The sequence below is a fragment of the Pseudorca crassidens genome, chromosome 9, assembly GCF_039906515.1.
Source record: "Pseudorca crassidens isolate mPseCra1 chromosome 9, mPseCra1.hap1, whole genome shotgun sequence".
In the NCBI taxonomy this organism is placed as follows: Eukaryota; Metazoa; Chordata; class Mammalia; order Artiodactyla; family Delphinidae; genus Pseudorca; species Pseudorca crassidens.
In genome coordinates, this window is record NC_090304.1 from 63,041,069 (window position 1) to 63,060,494 (window position 19,426).

Here is a 19,426-nt window from a genome sequence, read left to right on the forward strand (position 1 = left end):
TAATACTTATTAGCATTAACAAAAATATCTTTTAAATGCCCAGCAACAACTTTGATTTCCTTTTAGAAATTCTCAACGACTATAATTCTTATAAAAGATGGTTGGTTGACAAATACGAAAAGTGATATCTTATTTGCAGAACAGATGTAGTATTAACATCAATAAAGGCTTCTTTTATGCTGCCTGGTCCACTTTTCATTCTGATATTTGAATTTTATTATGCACATCAACCTGTTACACATATTAAATATTAATAGTACCATCATGACTTTATTTAGAAAAATACAGGAGTGGGCTTCCCTGGTGGCGCAGTGGTTGAGAGTCCGCCTGCCGATGCAGGGGACACGGGTTCGTTCCCCGGTCCGGGAAGATCCCACATGCCGCGGAGCGGCTGGGCCCGTGAGCCATGGCTGCTGAGCCTGCGCGTCCGGAGCCTGTGCTCCGCAACGGGAGAGGCCACAACAGTGAGAGGCCCGCGTACCGGAAAAAAAAAAAAAAAAATACAGGAGTAATTCAACATAGCATATTGCAATTGTCTTTGTAGATTTTTAAAAACCTTGTTTAAATGTTTTAAGTTTGGTTAATGGACACCTGAAATACCAATTTATAATTCACCCACTACTACTTTTTAAGAAACTTAGTGTACATGAATAATTTTATTTGTAGAAATAATATACTTTAGAAGAATATTAGATTAGGCTAGAAAAGGAAGAACCTCAGAGATACACTAAAATACATTTGTTTCACAGGCACAAGGACACTGATGCCCAGATGCCTCTAGGTGCCCAAAGTTACAAAGTACAGATTTACTTTGATTTTTTCACAGTTCCACATTTCTTCTGTGCTTGTATCAAATCCCATATGCTAGTACATATGATACTTGCGCATTCCTACATAGCAAAAGAAAAATTCTACCAACTGCTCGCATTTTATTAAATTTAGCCCAGAATATTCTGCCTGCTATCCAGAAATGCTTTCCTATTGACCAATCATCTAACAGCATGTTTCTGTCTTAACATAGTCTAACATTATTTTCCTTGTATTCTAGTTGTCAGAATTATTGGGATTATTATATTTTAATTATTCAAAACATGTAAGAAATGTCCATTCTATAAAACATATTATAGTAGTTACCAAATTGTGTTTAATCAATATTATTGGGATGATCTCATTTTCCTCAATGACCACATCCAAAGAAAGGGATAGATTAAAGATATAACTTGTGAGTTGATCAATAAATTACCCTATAGTTAATTATTTCATTATGCCAGGAATTGTGCTGGGTACTTTTAATACTTTATGGCAACATCACTTACTTATAGGTAATATCATGTTTTTCTCACAGATGAGGAAATCAAGGCTCAGGGAAGTTAAAAAACTTATCCAAGTCCTAAAGCCAATAAGTGTAAGAACAACAATTTAAATCCAAGTCTTGCTCCAGAGCCCTGCTCTTCATACTAAGTCCTGTCACTTCTCTTTTCTCAGTAGTGACATTTGTGACAAAAGAGTTAAAACTGAAACTGGGCAGAAACATTCCAATAAAAGAGATGATTCAATCTTCTTATAAAAGTGAGTTATCTTAACATCTGAAAAGACCTTGGGATCCATGTGACAGAAATCTGTGTTTTGGGTTGCTCTGATGATTTTCTGGCCTAAAATATCTTACTTCAAATCTGTGGGGGTCTGCAAATCAGTCTGATCAGACTGGAGCCCTTAAGACCTTAAGCAATCTGAGTCTTATGGGTGAGATCTAGGGTAAGATTTTTTTTATCAGGGGGGCTAGATTATTATGAAACATGTCATAATCATTTCCTTCTTTTTACATGCAGAAAAACTAAAATGAAAAACACTTTTCTGGTATGCCTAATAGATCCTTTTATATTGCCATTATGCAGTGCTTTGTCTTGATTTGTCATAATCTCTCCTTTCATTAATCTTCAATTATTCTTAAGAATATGGAGCAAAGACATGAAGAGGAATTTATTTCTACACTGTGTGTGATAGAAGGGAATGGGAGAATGGAGAGGGCCGAGAGGTCATAGAAGTATCTAAGAGGACAGGAAGTATGTTTCATGCCAAGATGGGAAGGAAAGAAGAGAACCAGTGGAAGTATTTATGTTTCCTGTCACTGAAATCTTTGATGGGGGTGGTGGTCAGCTGTGATAACTGAGATCTGTCACAGATGAGGTACAGCCTGGGAGAGATCAGGGTAGTTAGTTAGCAGTTCCAGTCTTACTGAAAGTTTCCACAAAGCAAAACTTGAAGAAAGCGTCTCAGCCAGAGCTGCTAGAAGGTGGACTCATTACTGGAGAATGAAGTGATAGGGGCTTAACAGAGACAGAATTAAAATTTCGAAGTTGTTGGCAAGTTTCCTGTCAAAGAGTCCCAGGAAAGTGGAACAAGGGCATCCCAAGTACATGGCCACTTTGGAAAAAAGAGTATCAATGAAGGTGGGTGAGGTGAACAGGATTTGCATTCTGAAGTCCTCTAGGATAAGTCCTCACCTATATGCAGGTTTTAAATCAACCATGCATTATTTACCATTTAAACATCATAATATAACTTTGTTGTAAGTATGTTTGTTTTATAAAGATGTTACATATGCCACCCTAGAAATATTCATGAATATAATTAATTCAGAAAATTCATGGGTATTTGTCCTGTTGAATTGTATAATTTACATGATAAATCAAAATACTGGAATAATGACATTTATCTCTGATACAGCATTTAAGGCAGAGTAATAGTATGTCTTACCTTATACCTGTAGTCATTAATATTTTGATAAGTCGATATATAGCATGACACGTTTTTTAATTAGATGTTTTCCAAATTGAGGAAACTCAGATTTCACTGTTGACTTAATCTGTTAACTGCAACAGACTTCCAGTTTTGAGTTCTAATTAATAACCTTTTAAAACATTTTTAAAGTACTAATTATGTTTTATATAGTATCTTCAATTATTATGATTTTGAAATAATTATGAAATCCACGTAGGTCAGATTTGACAGTATTCTCTCAAGAAAAGTAATACCGAGTGTAACACCTAAGGAAGAGTAAAACATATTTAAGAGACTGTTTTCCTGGATTATATAAGGAAATACAAGTTGCCAATTAGCTTTTTTTTTCTTTTTAAATTTACTTTAGTTTCTTTTTACTGACAGCTAGAAAAATTCACTGAGATGCTTGGCAATTTTTAAAATAAAATAAGGTATTCATCTAACTTTGAGGCCTGGTCAACTAACCCAACTAGAAGTTTTTAGGCTTCAAGTCTATTAACACCAACTGAAGCTGCCATGTGATACTAGGTCCTACAGGAAGATATCCCTTAAGATTTTCTGAAATATAATCTATAAAAGTAAAATATTTAAGGTCATACTATGGAGAACTTGGTTGGTGGATTCAAAATTAAATAATCTTTCTTCAGTGATGAAAGGAGATCACAGTGGGAAATCTATACTTAATGAGTCTCAGGCACTAAGCTATTGATTTTGTTGTGTTTAATGGATGTCCAATCAATGTGAGAAACTAAAAGATACAGCTCGAATTAACTCATATTATGCTTACATGCAAAATGTAAAGCGAGCTAATGAACAGAAGTCTTTTAATTAGTTTTTTCCAAAAATAATAGTAATTTCTACTCAAATAACCAGTGATGATAAAATTTAAATACATTATTCAGGACTGATGACAGAATAACATAAAATGTGTTTGAAATTTTTAGCTATTTTCTGTAAACCCATAAAAGAATTGCGTATTGATTTTATTCTACTCCCACTTTTGTTTCTATTTCTGATAAGACAAATACTTCATTTACTTCTAATCAAAATAGGCTCATTCCAACATTAAATATTGTGTTTGTTTGTTTCAAATCAGAGTCTAAAGAATTTTTCCTTTAAAAAAATCACTAAAATGCAGAATATCAGAATTCTCCAATCAGAAACAATATGTCAAGCCACAGTAAAGCTGATTGGCTTCTTCAAGCATACAAGACATGGTTTTTAAATGAAAAGCTAATTATCAAACTCAGAAAGACTACCCTGATACATTATGTTAAAATGATGTGTAAGCTACACTACTACTACAGATATTTTAATATTGAGATACAAATAGATGCAAAAGCAAATCCTGACATTAAAAAAAAAAAAAAAACACATAGGCAAATTCTCCTTCATTTGCACAAACACACAATATCACTTTAAGAAGTTGAAATCAAATAAAGACAGGACCCTCAGACGTTCGTGGGGAACAAAATGCCCAGCAAAGTAAATTATACTAATCATTTTATCTCATGAACTGGCAGCACCTACCAGAGCTGTTTAATTACAGGACCAAAATAATAATAGAAAAATGCTGCACACAACAACAGCCCTGTTTCCTATCCTACCTTTGTGGTGACAATGCACAGGCAATCCATCCTGGATCTTTACACAGGACTCAGTACATGGAAATCACACCAGCAACTCAGCAAAGGTGAGAAAAGCCTTTTGATAAATAGCACACAGAGAGAAGCAGAAGCTGGATTCTGCACAGACGGCTTTTCCAAGGGGGCCCCTCATGGGAAACTCGAGCCCTCCTCCATAGAGCTCAAGGCAAGCAGGATTCTCCTAAGCACCGGAAAATCCCCTAGAAATCATCTCCGGCAAAACTTCCCGGTGGCTTGCAGGGCTCCGCGGCTGCATGGTCCTTAAGTGGATTCTGTGATCGGAGCAAGGCTCCCGGAGTGCCTCACACAGTTCTGTCGTGGAGATGAGTGTTACACCAAGCACCAGAGAATCACATTTCAGCTCTCGTTCTTGTTTCTGAATTCTGATCTGCTGCTTCAGTATACCCATAAGATCTCCTTTGCCAGAGTCTCCCCCCACCCTTTGCTGCCTTCGTCTTTCCTACTAACAACTGAGTAAGCACAACACAAAAAACTACCCAGCGCATCTATCAAAGGGCTGTCGTTCCACTGCCAGAACAGCGAGCGGCTTTGGGTAATAAAAAGCTATTTATTATGAGCATGATTCCCAGCAGTCTAAATGACTCGAAAGGTATGACTGAAAAGCTAAGGTGCATGCGGTGCTGCATATATCACATCTCAACTCATTTGCAATTTACAAGGGCAGCTTCTTACATATGACTAGCAGCTTCAAAAAGAAAATCCCAGCCAGGTACATTTTTTAAAAACTGAGAATTTGGAGGTTTACCTTAAAAAACGCTAGATTTCTTCTTTTATTTGTGTACCTATTTGTGCCTTCTCTGACATGTGAATACACAAACAACCTGAATATTTAAAGTATATTATAAAATCGAGGTGGGAGGAGGTTTCAAAGTGTTCATAAAAGTTCCACCATCTGAGAGACAAAAAATGAGTTTCCCCAAACTTTTCCCTCCTCACTAGCTGCCTGCAGGCACTTATTACGTGGGCAGAGCTCTGTGTTCCCTTCTGCGGATTCTAGCAGCAAATGATTAACCCTCTCCTTCCTCCCAAATCCCTCCGGAACTGCTGCACAGACTGCCTTTGAGGCGCTTGACAATCATCATTCTGGATAATAAAATACTTTTTTAGTTTTTTAAGGAACCTCCATACTGTTCTCCACAGTGGCTGTATCAATTTACATTCCCACCAGCAGTGCAAGAGGGTTCCCTTTTCTCCACACCCTCTCCAGCATTTATTGTTTGTAGATTTTCTGATGATGGTCATTCTGACCAGTGTGAGGTGATACCTCACTGTAGTTTTGACTTGCATTTCTCTAATGATTAGTGATGTTGAGCATCCTGTAATGTGTTTGTTGGCAATCTGTACATCATCTTTGGAGAAATGTCTATTTAGGTGTTCTGCCCATTTTGGGATTGGGTCATTTTCTTTTTGATATTGAGCTGCATGAGTTGTCTGTATATTTTGGAGATGAATCCTTTGTCAGCTGCTTCATTTGCAAATATTTTCTCCCACTCAGAGAGCTGTCTTTTCGTCTTGTTTATGGTGTCCTTTGCTGTGCAAAAGCTTTTAAGTTTCATTAGGTGCCATTTGTTTATTTTTGTTTTTATTTCCATTTCTCTAGGAGGTGGGTCAAAAAGGATCTTGCTGTGAGTTATGTCATAGAGTGTTCTGCCTATGTTTTCCACTAAGAGTTTTATAGTGTCTGACCTTACATTTAGGTCTTTAATCCATTTTTAGTTTATTTTTCTGTATGATGTTAGGGAGTGTTCTAATTTCATTCTTTTACATGTAGCTGTCCAGTTTTCCCAGCACCACTTATGGAAGAGGCTGTCTTTTCTCCACTGTATATTCTTGCCTCTTTTATCAAACATAAGGTGACCATATGTGCCTGGGTTTATCTCTGGGCTTTCTATCCTATTCCATTGATACGACCCAGCAATCCCACTACTGGATATATACCCTGGGAAAACCATAATTCAAAAAGAGTCATGTACCACAAGGTTCACTGCAGCACTATTTACAATAGCCAGGACATGGAAGCAATGTAAGTGTCCATTGACAGATGAATGGATAAATAAGATGTGGCACATATATACAATGGAATATTACTCAGCCATAAAAAGAAACAAAATTGAGTTATTTCTAGTGAGGTGGATGGACCTAGAGTCTGTCATACAGAGTGAAGTAAGTCAGAAAGAGAAAAACAAATACCGTATGCTAACACGTATATATGGAATTAAAAGAAAATGTTTTCTGAAGAGCCTAGGAGCAGGAGAGGAATAAAGAGGCAGATGTAGAGAATGGACTTGAGGACACGGGGAGGGGGAAGGGTAAGCTGGGATGAAGTGAGAGAGGGGCATGGACATGTATATACTACCAAATGTATAATAGATAGCTAGTGGGAAGCAGCCACATAGCACAGGGAGATCAGCTCTGTACTTATGTCCAAGTAGGGGGTGGGATAGGGAGGGTGGGAGGGAGACGCAAGAGGGAGGAGATGTGGGGATATATGTATATGTATAGTTGATTCACTTTGTTATACAGCAGAAATTAACACACCATTGTAAAGCAATTATACTCCAATAAAGATGTTTAAAAAAAATTTTTTTTAAGGCAAAGAGCTAGTATATATGTTAGAAAAAAAATAATAATATACTTTCTTTTTCATCCTCTTAGACACATAGGCAGAGACAGACTTGAAACAGAAAGAAACAGCGGTGCAGAGAGAAGGGCGGGGGGAGAATAAGAGACAGAGAAAGTGAGTGACAGAATGGAAAGCACTGCCTGACCTATAAAAATGGAAAATCAATGCTTCCTTCTCGCTAGGAAGAAAACAGATAGTCAACTTGACCATGGACGACAACAAGAAGAAATGTCTAGGGACCCATACGTTGGGATCACTTCTTTAAGATGCCAGTAGAACCATTCCCCACTCCTCCAACATCCTCTCATTTTTTATAAAAAATGTATTTTCTACAACAAATAATTTGAAAAAAGTGTGGACATGTAAGACTCTTCTACCTTTCATGAATTTTTCAGGTTCTTACCTCAATATTCTCCTGATTGCTAAATAGATGAATGTTTCAGAAACTGACATGCCAGTATTTTACCAAAATGAGAACACCTTTTCTAAAGAATTTAGAAGTTTAAAATTCATAGCAAATCAGATATGTGTTCAGAGAAGAAAAGAAAAAAAGTGGCTCAAAAAATATTTATAGTTAAAAGAAAATTTCCTCTGAACTGTTATCCTACTGGTGTAATAAACTTCAGATAATTTTCAAGTTAAACAGCATAAATAAAACCCATGCTCTAGTCCATTCAATTAGATAACTGTCTTATGGGGTTCAGTGATATGAAAATGTTAAAAAAAAAAAAAGCACCACCTTGCCTATTTACCTCCTCACTTATTACATCATCATGATGCTTAATTTAATTCAATACTTCCTAAGCTTGTCTCAGAGTATGTATAACATCATGTCCTTGAGCATTCCCAGGTATCAGAGTTCTTCCCTGATAAAACCATACCATCTTACATGCAATTGATACTGATTATCATATTCATCTTCAAGCTAATTAGGCCTTATGTTCCTATAGCACTTTAAATTTGCAAAGTACTTGTGACATTCTCACCAGCTTGTAAGTTTAAATGAATTTCCAAGAACAGGTACCTAGTAACTTATTCCAAGCCCTGGGCTTTGTAAGTCACGATCCGAACAGAGACACTCGAGGATTAGAAAGAGAGAGGAAGTAAATTGGGTAGCAGAGGAAGATGGATATTTTACAAGGTATCCTTGGAAGAAAAGTACCTTTGGAACTATATTCCATTTTCCTATAGTGGAGAAAGCTAAGAAATGGGCAAACTTGCAGAGGAAGCCTGATTATTCTTTTGACCCTGGCTGATCACAGATGAAAGCACTTTGTAAACTGTAAAGACCTGCAGAAAAGAAAGGCAATTCATCTAGCATAGCTCCTGACCTCCCATATACACTCCCTGAGTCATTCATCTAACACATGTTTGTTGAGGGCTCACGGTATGATTTTTTTGATTAATGTCTGTATCACCTACTAGACCATGAGCACTTTAAAGGCAATTTTGATTCTGTATTCCCATTCTCATAGTATGTACTTACTGGGGACACCAGGCTGAGCACAAACTAGCAGAATCCCTGCCCTCAAGTGATTCAACACCTATAGTACAGTACAATAAGCACTTGGGGTGTTTGAGAATCACAAAGTAAAGGCAATTAACCCAGAATGAAGTAGTCAGGGGCGGTTTTCTAGAGAGGAACCCTGAGCTGAGCTGAGAAGGACCCACAGGAGTTAGCTAGAAGTTGTGAGGAAGAATTCTAAGCACTCTATTATATTTGAAGGGGAGTGAATCAATAATAACGTTCTTCTTTCTACAATCAGCTTACATAAACATATCCAAAGGGTTTTCATTAAATAAAAGTACTTTAGAGCAGGCATTACACAAACTAAACATGTAATCTCTGCTGGAGGAAAAAAAGAGCATCACTCATACAATGTTAAGTGAGTACAAATGTGCTGTGAAAGCCTGTGGAATATACATGTTCTATAATCGTTAGGTTGTACTTATTACATGTGATTAATTGGATTATGTTTGTATGTTTAGATAAAAGTAAATAGGCAGCATTTTAAAGTGTAGTTCTACCTAGGATGCAGCTTTCTATTTTGTGTGTACGTTGCCTTCCATTGATTTTCCTCAGATATAAAGATGATAGAAGATAATCCACTCCTTCATCTCAAGGGAAACATTCCTTTATTTTTAAAATTAACAAGGCATCAGTTTGAAGCACTTTTTTACTGACATAGAGCTCAATTGGTCTTGTGATTTCACAAGAAGTGTTTGGCAAGATATAAAGCCATAGCCTGCAAACTGCTTTACTTGATATTCTTTAAGGTTAAGGATATCAAGCCAGGAATATATTGATTTTCAGAAAAATCTACCATTGGAAGTTTGATACCAGAAAATTGCTATTGTAAATGACTTGCATTAAGTCCATACCTTAACCATTTAAATGCATTTTATTTTGTTTCTTTCCAAAAGGGAAAAAAATATCTCATAGTTAAATATACCCTATGGTTATTCTCCTAGAATCTAGGCCCCATGAGGATAGATATAATCTATATCTCTGGAACCTAGCACGGTACCTGCACTTAAGAGTACCTGTACAGGAACTTCCTTAGTGGCACAGTGGTTAAGACTATGAGCTCCCAATGCGGGGGGGCTGGCTTTGATCCCTGGTCAGGGAACTAGATCCCACATGCATGCCACAACTAACAGTTCGCATGCCACAACTAAGGAGCCAGTGAGCTGCAACTAAGGAGCCCACCTGCCACAACTAAGACCCAGTGCAACCAAGTAAATAAATTAATGAATTTAATTAAATAAATTTTTTCTTTACAAAGAGTACCTGCACAAAATAAATATTTGGGGACTGAAACAATGATCACAGCTCCAGTTATGCCATTTATTTTTCCTGATAAAATATTTTTAAAAAACCTATAATATGGAGCAATGGAAGAGAGACAGGGTCACATGACACAGTCAAAATCTCCAGGAGAAGATTGGTTCAAGATGGCAGAGTAGAAGGACATGCTCTCACTCACTCTTGTGAAAGCACTGGAATCACAACTAACTGCTGAACAATCATCGAAAGGAAGACACTAGAACTCACCAAAAATGATACCCCACATCCGAAGACAAAGGAGAAGCCACAATGAGGCGGTGGGAAGGGTGCAATCACAATAAAATCAAATCCCATAACTGCTGGGTGGGTGACTAACAAACTGGACAACACTTATACCACAAAAGTCCACCCACTGGAGTGAAGGTTCTGAGCCCCATGTCAGGCTTCCCAACCTGGGGGGCAGCAACGGGAGGAGGAATTCCTAGAGAATCAGACTTTGAAGGCAAGCGGGATTTGATTACAGGACTTTGACAGGACTGGGAGAAACAGAGACTCCATTCTTGGAGGGCACACACAAAGTATTGTGTGCATCGGGACCCAGGAGAAAGGAGCAGTGACCCCACAGGAGACTGAACCAGACTTAACTGCTAGTGTTGGAGGATCTCCTGCAGAGGTTGGGGTTGGCTGTGTCTCAACATGAGGACAAGGACAGATGCAGCAGAAGTTCTGGGAAGTACTCCTTGGCATGAGCCATCCCAGAGTCCGCCATTAGCCCCACCAAAGAGCCCAGGTAGGCTCCAGTGTTGGATCGCCACAGGCCAAACAACCAACACAGACGGAACCCAGCCCCACCCATCAGCAGACAAGTGGATTAAAGTTTTACTGAGCTCTGCCCACCACAGCAACAGCCAGCTCTACCCACCACCAGTCCCTCCCATCAGGAAGCTTGCACAAGCCTCTTAGATAGCCTCATCCACCAGAGGGCAGACAGCAGAAGCAAGAACTACAATCCTGCAGCCTGTGGACCAAAAACGATATTCACAGAAAGACAGACAAGATGAAAAGGCAGAGGGTTATGTACCAGATGAAGGACCAAGATAAACCCCCAGAAAAACAACTAAATGAAGTGAGATAGACAACCTTACAGAAAAAGAATTCAGAATAATGATAGTGAAGATGATCCAGGATCTCGGAAAAAGAGTGGAGGCAAAGATCGAGAAGATGAAAGAAATGGTTAACAAAGACCTAGAAGAATTAAAGAACAAACAAACAGAGATGAACAATACAATAACTGAAATGAAAAATACACCAGAAGGAATCAATAGCAAAATAACTGAGGTAGAAGAACAGATAAGTGATGTGTAAGACAGAATGGTGGAATTCACTGCCACGGAGCAGAATAAAGAAAAAAGAATGAAAAGAAATGAAGACAGCCTATGACATATCAGGGACAACATTCGCATTATAGGGGTCCCAGAAGGAGAAAAGAGAGAGAAAGGACCCGAAAAAATATTTGAAGAGAGTTTAGTCGAAAACTTCCGTAACATGGGAAAGGAAATAGCCACCCATGTCCAGGAAGTGCGGAGAGTCCCATACAGGATAAACCCAAGGAGAAACACACCGAGACACACAGCAATCAAATTGGCAAAAATTAAAGACGAAGAAAAATTATTGAAAGCAGGAAGGGAAAAACGACAAATAACATACAAGGGAACTCCCATGAGGTTAACAGCTGATTTCTCAGCAGAAACTCTACAAGCCAATAGGGAGAGGCATGACATATTTAAAGTGATGAAAGGGAAGAACCTACAACCAAGATTACTCTACCCAGCAAGGATCTCATTCAGATTCGATGGAGAAATCAACAGCTTTACAGACAAGTAAAAGCTAAGAGAATTCAGCACCACCAAACCAGCTCAACAACAAATGCTACAGTAACTTCTCTAAGTGGGAAACACAGGAGAAGAAAAGGACCTACAAAAACACACCCCCCAAAATTAAGAAAATGGTCATAGGAACATACATATCGATAATTACCTTAAAAGTGAATGGATCAAATGTTCCAACCAAAAGATACAGGCTCGCTGAATGGATACAAAAACAAGACCCATATATATGCTGTCTAAAAGAGACCCACTTCAGACCTAGGGACACATACTGATTGAAAGTGAGGGGATGGAAAAAGATATTCCATGCAAATCGATGGAATTCAAAAGAAAACTGGAGTAGCAATACTCATATCAGATAAAATAGACTTTAAAATAAAGAATGATACAAGAGACAAGGAAGGACATGACATAATGATCAAGGGATCAATCCAAGAAGAAGATATAACAATTATAAATATATATGCACCCAACATAGGAGCATCTCAAAACATAAGGCAACTGCTAGTAGCTCTAAAAGAGGAAATGACAGTAACACAATAAGAGTGGGGGAATTTAACACCTCACTTACAACAATGGACAGATCATCCAAAATGAAAATAAATAAGGAAACAGAAGCTTTAAATGACACAACAGACCGGATAGATTTAATTGATATTTATAGGACATTCCATCCAAAAACAGCAGATTACACTTTCTTCTCAAGTGCGCACAGAACATTCTCCAGGATAGATCACATCTTGGGTCACAAATCAAGCCTCAGTAAATTTAAGAAAATTGAAATCATATCAAGCATCTTTTCTGACCACAACGTTATGAGATTAGAAATCAATTACAGGGAAAAATACGTAAAAAAACACAAGCACATGGAGTCTAAACAATACATTACTAAATAACCCAGAGATCACTGAAGAAATCAAAGAGGAAATCAAAAAATACCTAGAGACAAATGACAACGAAAACATGACGATCCAACACCTATGGGATGTAGCAAAAGCAGTTCTAAGAGGGAAGTTTATAGCAATACAACCCTACCACAAGAAACAAGAAAAATCTCAAATAAACAATCTAACCTTACACCTAAAGGAACTAGAGAAAGAAGAACAAACAAAACTCAAAGTTAGCAGAAGGAAAGAAATCATAAAAATCAGAGCAGAAATAAATGAAATAGAAACAAAGAAAACAATAGCAAAGATCAATAAAACTAAGGGTTGGTTCTTTGAGAAGATAAACAAAATTGATAAACCATTAGCCAGACTCATCAAGAAAAAGAGGGAGAGGACTCAAATCAATAAAATTAGAAATGAAAAAGGAGAAGTTACAACAGACGCTGCAGAAATACAAAGCATCCTAAGAGACTACTACAAGCAACTCTATGCCAATAAACTGGACAACATGGAAGAAATGGACAAATTCTTAGAAAGGTATAACCTTCCAACACTGAACCAGGAAAAATAGAAAATATGAACAGACCAATCACAAGTAATGAAATTGAAACTGTGATTAAAAATCTTCTAACAAACAAAAGTTCAGGATCAGATGGCTTCACAGGTGAATTCTATCAAACATTTAGAGAAGAGCTAATGCCCATCCTTCTCAAACTCTTCCAAACAATTGCAGAGGAAGGAACACTCCCAAACTCATTCTATGAGGCCACCATCTCCCTGATACCAAAACCAGACAAAGATACTACAAAAAAAGAAAATTACAGACCAATATCACTGATGAATATAGATGCAAAAATCCTCAACAAAATACTAGCAAACAGAATCCAACAACACATTACAAGGATCATACACCATGATCAAGTGGGATTTATCCCAGGGATGCAAGGATTCTTTAATATACGCAAATCCATCATTGTGATACAACATATTACCAAATTGAAGAATAAAAACCATATGATCATCTCAATAGATGCAGAAAAAGCTTTTGACAAAATTCAACACCCATTTATGATAAAAACCCTCCAGAAAGTGGGCACAGTAGAGGGAACCTACCTCAACATAATAAAGGCCATATACGAGAAACCCACAGAAAACATCATTCTCAATGGTGAAAAACTGAAAGCATTTCCTCTAAGATCAGAAACAAGACAAGGACGCCCACTCTCATCACTATTATTCAACACAGTTTTGGAAGTCCTAGCCATGGCAATCAAAGAAGAAAAAGAAATAAAGGAATACAAATTGGAAAAGAAGAAGTAAAACTGTCACTGTTTGCAGATGACATGATACTATACATAGAGAATCCTAAAGATACCACCAGAAAACCATTATATAATCAATGAATTTTGTAAAGTTGCAGGAAACGAAATTAATGCACAGAAATCACTTGCATTCCCATACAATAATGATGAAAAATCTGAAAGAAATTCAGGAAGCACTCCCATTTACCACTGCAAGAAAAAGAATAAAATACCTAGGAATAAACCTACCTAGGGAGACAAAATACCAGTGTCATAAGACACTGATGAAAGAAATTAAAGATGATACAAACAGATGGAGAGATACACCATGTTCTTGGATTGGAAGGATCAATATTGTGAAAATGACTATACTACCCGAAGCATTCTACAGATTCAATGCAATCCCTATCAAATTACCAATGGCATTTCTTACAGAACTAGAACAAAAAATCTTAAAATTTGTATGGAGACACAAAAGACCCCGAATAGCTAAAGCAGTCTTGAGGGAAAAACTCGGAGTTGGCGGAATCAGACTCCCTGACTTCAGACTCTACTACAAAGCTACCGTAATCAAGATAATATGATACTGGCACAAAAACCGAAATGTAGATCAATGGAACAGGATAGAAAGCCCACAGATAAACCCACGCACCAATGGTCAAATAATCTATGACAAAGGAGGCAAAGATATACAATAGAGAAAAGACAGTCTCTTTAATAAGTGGTGCTGGGAAAACTGGACAGCTACATGTAAAAGAATGAAATTAGAACACTCCCTAACACCATACACAAAAATAAACTCAAAATGGATTAAAGACCTAAATGTAAGACTGGACACTATAAAACTCTTAGCAGAAAACATAGGAAGAACACTCTTTGACATAAGTCACAATAAGATCTTTTTTGACCCATCTCCTAGAGTAATGGAAATAAAAACAAAAATAAACAAATGGGACCTAATGAAACTTAAAAGCTTTTGCAAAGCAAAGGAAACTACAAATAAGACGAAAAGACAACCCTCAGAATGGGAGAAAATATTTGCAAACCAATCAATGGACAAAGGATTAAACTTTAAAATATATAAACAGCTCATGCAGGTCAATATCACAAAAACAAACAACCCAATCCAAAAATGGGCAGAACACCTAAATAGACATTTCTCCAAAGAAGACATACAGATGGCCAAGAAGCACATGAAAAGCTGCTCAACATCACTAATTATTAGAGAAATGCAAATTAAAACTAAAGTGAGGTATCACATCACACCAGTCAGAATGGGCATCATCAGAAAATCTACAAACAGCAAATGCTGGAGAGGGTGTGGAGAAAAGGGAACCCTCTCGCACTGTTGCTGGGAATGTAAATTGATACAGCCACTATGGAGAACAGTATGGAGGTTCCTTAAAAACTAAAAATAGAACTACCATACGACCCAGCAATCCCACTACTGGGCATATACCCTGAGAAAACCATAATTCAAAAAGACACATGCACCCCAATGTTCATTGCAGCACTATTTACAATAGCCAGGTGATGGAATCAACCTAAATGGCCATCAACAGACAAATGGATAAAGAAGATGTGGTACATATATACAATGGAATATTACTCAGCCATAAAAAGGAACGCTATTGGGTCATTTGTAGAGACATGGATGAATCTAGAGACTGTCATACAGAGTAAAGTAAGTCAGAAAGAGAAAAACAAATATTGTATATTAACACATATATGTGGAACCTAGAAAAATAGTACAGATGAACCAGTTTGCAGGGCAGAAATTGAGACACAGATATAGAGAATAAACGTATGGACACCAAGGGGGGAAAGCGGCAGTGGATGCAGGGTGGTGTGTGTGTGATGAATTGGGAGATTGGGATTGACATGTATACACTAATATGTATAAAATAGATAACTAATAAGAACCTGCTGTATAAAAAAATAAATAAAATTTGAAAGTTTAAAAAAAACCCTATAGTATGCATTTTTGTCCATATGAGAACCATATATGCATATAGTAACTATTATATATATATATTTATGAAAGAAAGAATATATAATATATAGTAAAATAAATATATATATGTAAGAAAAAAATAGATTGGTGCATGTAGCTGAAGATATATGCAGCTACAAATATTTTTATTGGCAGATCCAGTCTGATGCAAGAATGTTGGTTTGGAACAACCCAATTTATAATGGAAAAGGACAGTTTCCAGCTAAAGTGCTGCAACAACCACTGCATGCTGCCGAAACTAGGCATTTGCCCTTGTGATAGAAACATAGTAATAAATAAAAGCATTTTATTACTAATAGCTGTAATTTATCAAGTGGCTATTACCTGAAGTATTGTGGAAGATACGTTACATATTATCTCTGATGGTCACAACACCCTGCAGAAAGGAAATATAATTCCCATTTCATAGATGAAGAAACCGAAGCTCCCTGAGATTATACAATTTTCCCTAGATGACACAGCACCTACATGCCTCCAACCTGGAGTGCAAAGTCTGTGAGCTTTCCATCTCACCATACCTCAAATCCTGAGGCAGTTTCTGCCTCCCCTGGTCCAACTTGAGAGTATGGCACTGACAGAGCCAAAAGGCCCTCTCTAGCCAAAGGTAGCCTAGACTCCATGCAGACTAAGTATAAACAATTTGTGATCCCCCTAAAAAGACAGGCCTGTCTCTGGGCTCCTATAATGAGTCCTACTTAGCTTATAAGGACCTTGGGAGCAACCCAGAAGGAATGGACTCTCCAAAAGAAAGATTATCTCCGAGGAAAATAACTAAAGAAATCTACCCATGTGGACTCTCATCCCAGTCTGTCTGTTCCCCATTTACCCAGTACAGCAGGCACACAAGTGACATCTGCAAAGCTTGTTAACTTAGTAAAATAAATAGACTGGAGGCAGGTCATGGCAAAACGCCTGCCCTCATTTCTAAAGTCTCCAGAGGCAAATAGAAATTTCAGATCAACTAGAAAAGGACTGACTTTTCTAAAGAATTCCCATGATGAAAAAATATCTGGATAGTACTGGATCCTGAAATTAAATCATGCAAGGCCGGAGTCTATGTATTCTGCACACGTTAAATGTGTGTGATTCTTTGTAAGAGAAACATAACAATTAAATTTAAAAATTTTCAGTGAATCAAAAATTGCTACAGAAGTCAAGAAATGTTTACTTTTCACCTACTTTCTCATGATTTTTCATTGTATAGACCAGAAATGCATGTAAATTTTACTTATATAAATGAAATGGAACATAGCTAATTGATAACCAGTAACTCCCCCTTTATTATTATCACCAAAATCTAAAACACTTTTAAAATTGCGATAATTTTGTAGAGTAAACTATAAATCATGAAATCATCCTATAAAAATTCTGTTTCCCTAACAAATCAGTTTATATAAACTTTGTTGAACACCAAGTATATTCCTTATGAGGATCAATGTTTCCCACTATTATACAATGCTATGAGTTGAACAGAGTACAGAAATTCAAATAGGTGTGCACAGAGCACAAATCAAAAAAGTTATATGGTCTGAAATGCAATTTTGCTTTCCAGTTAATGTAAATAACCTCAGTAGTACTCCTAAATGCCCTTCCACATTCCACCTTCCTACACCCCATCGTACTTGCCTGCTACCTCTTTCTCAAATAACAGTATTTCACTCTCATTCTTCCTCAGGGCCTTGATTTTGTTGTTCTGTCTGCCAGAAACTCTCTTCCCCTGGATCTTCACGTGGCTGGCTCCTTCTCATCATCCATGTCTCTGTTTAGATGTTACCACTTCAGTAAAGCCTTCTTCACCTGACCTCCTTAAGTTAGATTCCCTTCCATCATTCTCCATTAAATAATCCTGTTTATTTCCTTCTTAGCAATTACCACAATCTGAAATTATATTCTTTTTTCCTCTCTTATTTTTTGAAATTTATTCCTGAGAATAAAAAGTTTGTCTGTTTTGTCCATGGCTATATCACCAGTGTTTAGAACAGTGCCCAACACATAGCAGATGCTAAATAAAGACTTTTTCAAATAAATGAATAAAATGTATCACAGGGAAACTATTTCATTTTTAAATAGGGTTATAGTCAGGAGTCAACATGAAATTTGCAACCTATTGCTTTTAATACAGCTTGTTTTCTAAAGATGTGATTTACACTAACCACAGTATTTATAAATATATACAATATAGTTTTCAGATTAAGCATTAACTTTTTATTAAGCAGGCTGTGATTAGGCACACTCACATACCTATTATCATTAAGTATTCTCGACCAATGAAATAAATTTAGTTTTTCAGGTGATGAAACTGAGGCCCAAATTTATACAGCTACTGAGTTGGTAAACCAGTGCATAATGGGTATTCCACTGACTGAGTAGATAAGCCAGGATGTGAACCTCGATCATCTAACTCCAAGTCGCATCCCATTATTGTTATAATAGTGATCTATTGCACTTTCAAAATCACTGAACTCATTGATCCAGGTAGTAAATACCATAAACTGCAAATATTTGGTTCTAAGATATTCTGTTCTTTATCTGAACAGAATATATATTGCTGTTTTCAAACATATGTAAAAACCAGGCTCATAAATACAGATATATTAAATGATCAGAATCTCATTTCTATAGTATTTGTGTTGCTTTAGAGGTAGCTAATAGATAAATTGATATTTGGATTGACTAGTTTAAAACTAGCTTTATGAATATGTCAAAGTTAGTAACAAGAAACCTGATCTCCAGCAATGCTAGTACAGAAGTCCAGTCATTAATCTTTAAAAGGCAGAACATTGACCCTGAGGCACTACAAGATGCTCAAAGGCAAAGATGTTCACAGTATCCTCATCAACCTGGAAATGAGGAGTAATTACATTCGATGTTTTAAATTAGTAAACAAAATTAGCCAGAGGTAACCACAGTATTCCATTAAAGAAATAAAATAAAAAAGATCATTCCCCCATTAATTCCAGATACTTAGAAGTTTGCCACTTAACTTTGGCGTTGGAAAATATATAATCAATGCTAAAATAATTTGAATATCATGAGTTTAATAAGAATAACTACATAGGGACTTCCCTGGTGGAGCAGTGGTTAAGAATCTGCCTGCCAATGCAGGGGACACAGGTTTGAGCCCTGGTGCGGGAAGATCCCACATGCCACGGGGCAGCTAAGCCCGTGCACCACAACTACTGAGCCCTCATGCCACAACTACTGAAGCCAGCGTGCCTAGAGCCCGTGCTCCGCAACAAGAGAAGCCATCACAATGAGAAGCCCGTGCACTGCAACAAAGAGTAGCCCCTGCTCACCGCAATTACAGAAAGCTTATGTGCAGCAACAAAGGCCCAACGCAGCCATAAATAAATAAATAAATTTAAAAATAAAATAAAATAAAAAACCTTTCTTTAAAAAAAAGAATAACTACATAATACTTAAACCTGCCCAGATGGAATGAGCTACCTTGGGAGGTGGTAAATATAAATATGTAATAG

At 37.1% G+C, this 19,426-nt stretch overlaps 1 protein-coding gene across 11 annotated transcripts in view; it reads right to left on the reverse strand.

Annotated features, from left to right (window-relative positions):
- The window catches only part of DLG2 (discs large MAGUK scaffold protein 2), a 2,011,757-nt gene that overhangs the window by 1,601,000 nt on the left and 391,331 nt on the right, over positions 1-19,426 (reverse strand). For 2 of the 11 annotated variants that reach the window (XM_067750580.1, XM_067750578.1), the window contains exon 1: positions 4,389-4,828. The exons of the other annotated variants lie outside the window; for them this stretch is intronic. In XM_067750580.1, coding sequence (XP_067606681.1) covers positions 4,389-4,418 — 30 coding nt within the window. In that variant the 5' untranslated portion in view covers positions 4,419-4,828. Of the gene's footprint in view, positions 1-4,388; positions 4,829-19,426 lie in introns of those variants that run through there. 11 annotated transcript variants of the gene reach the window in all.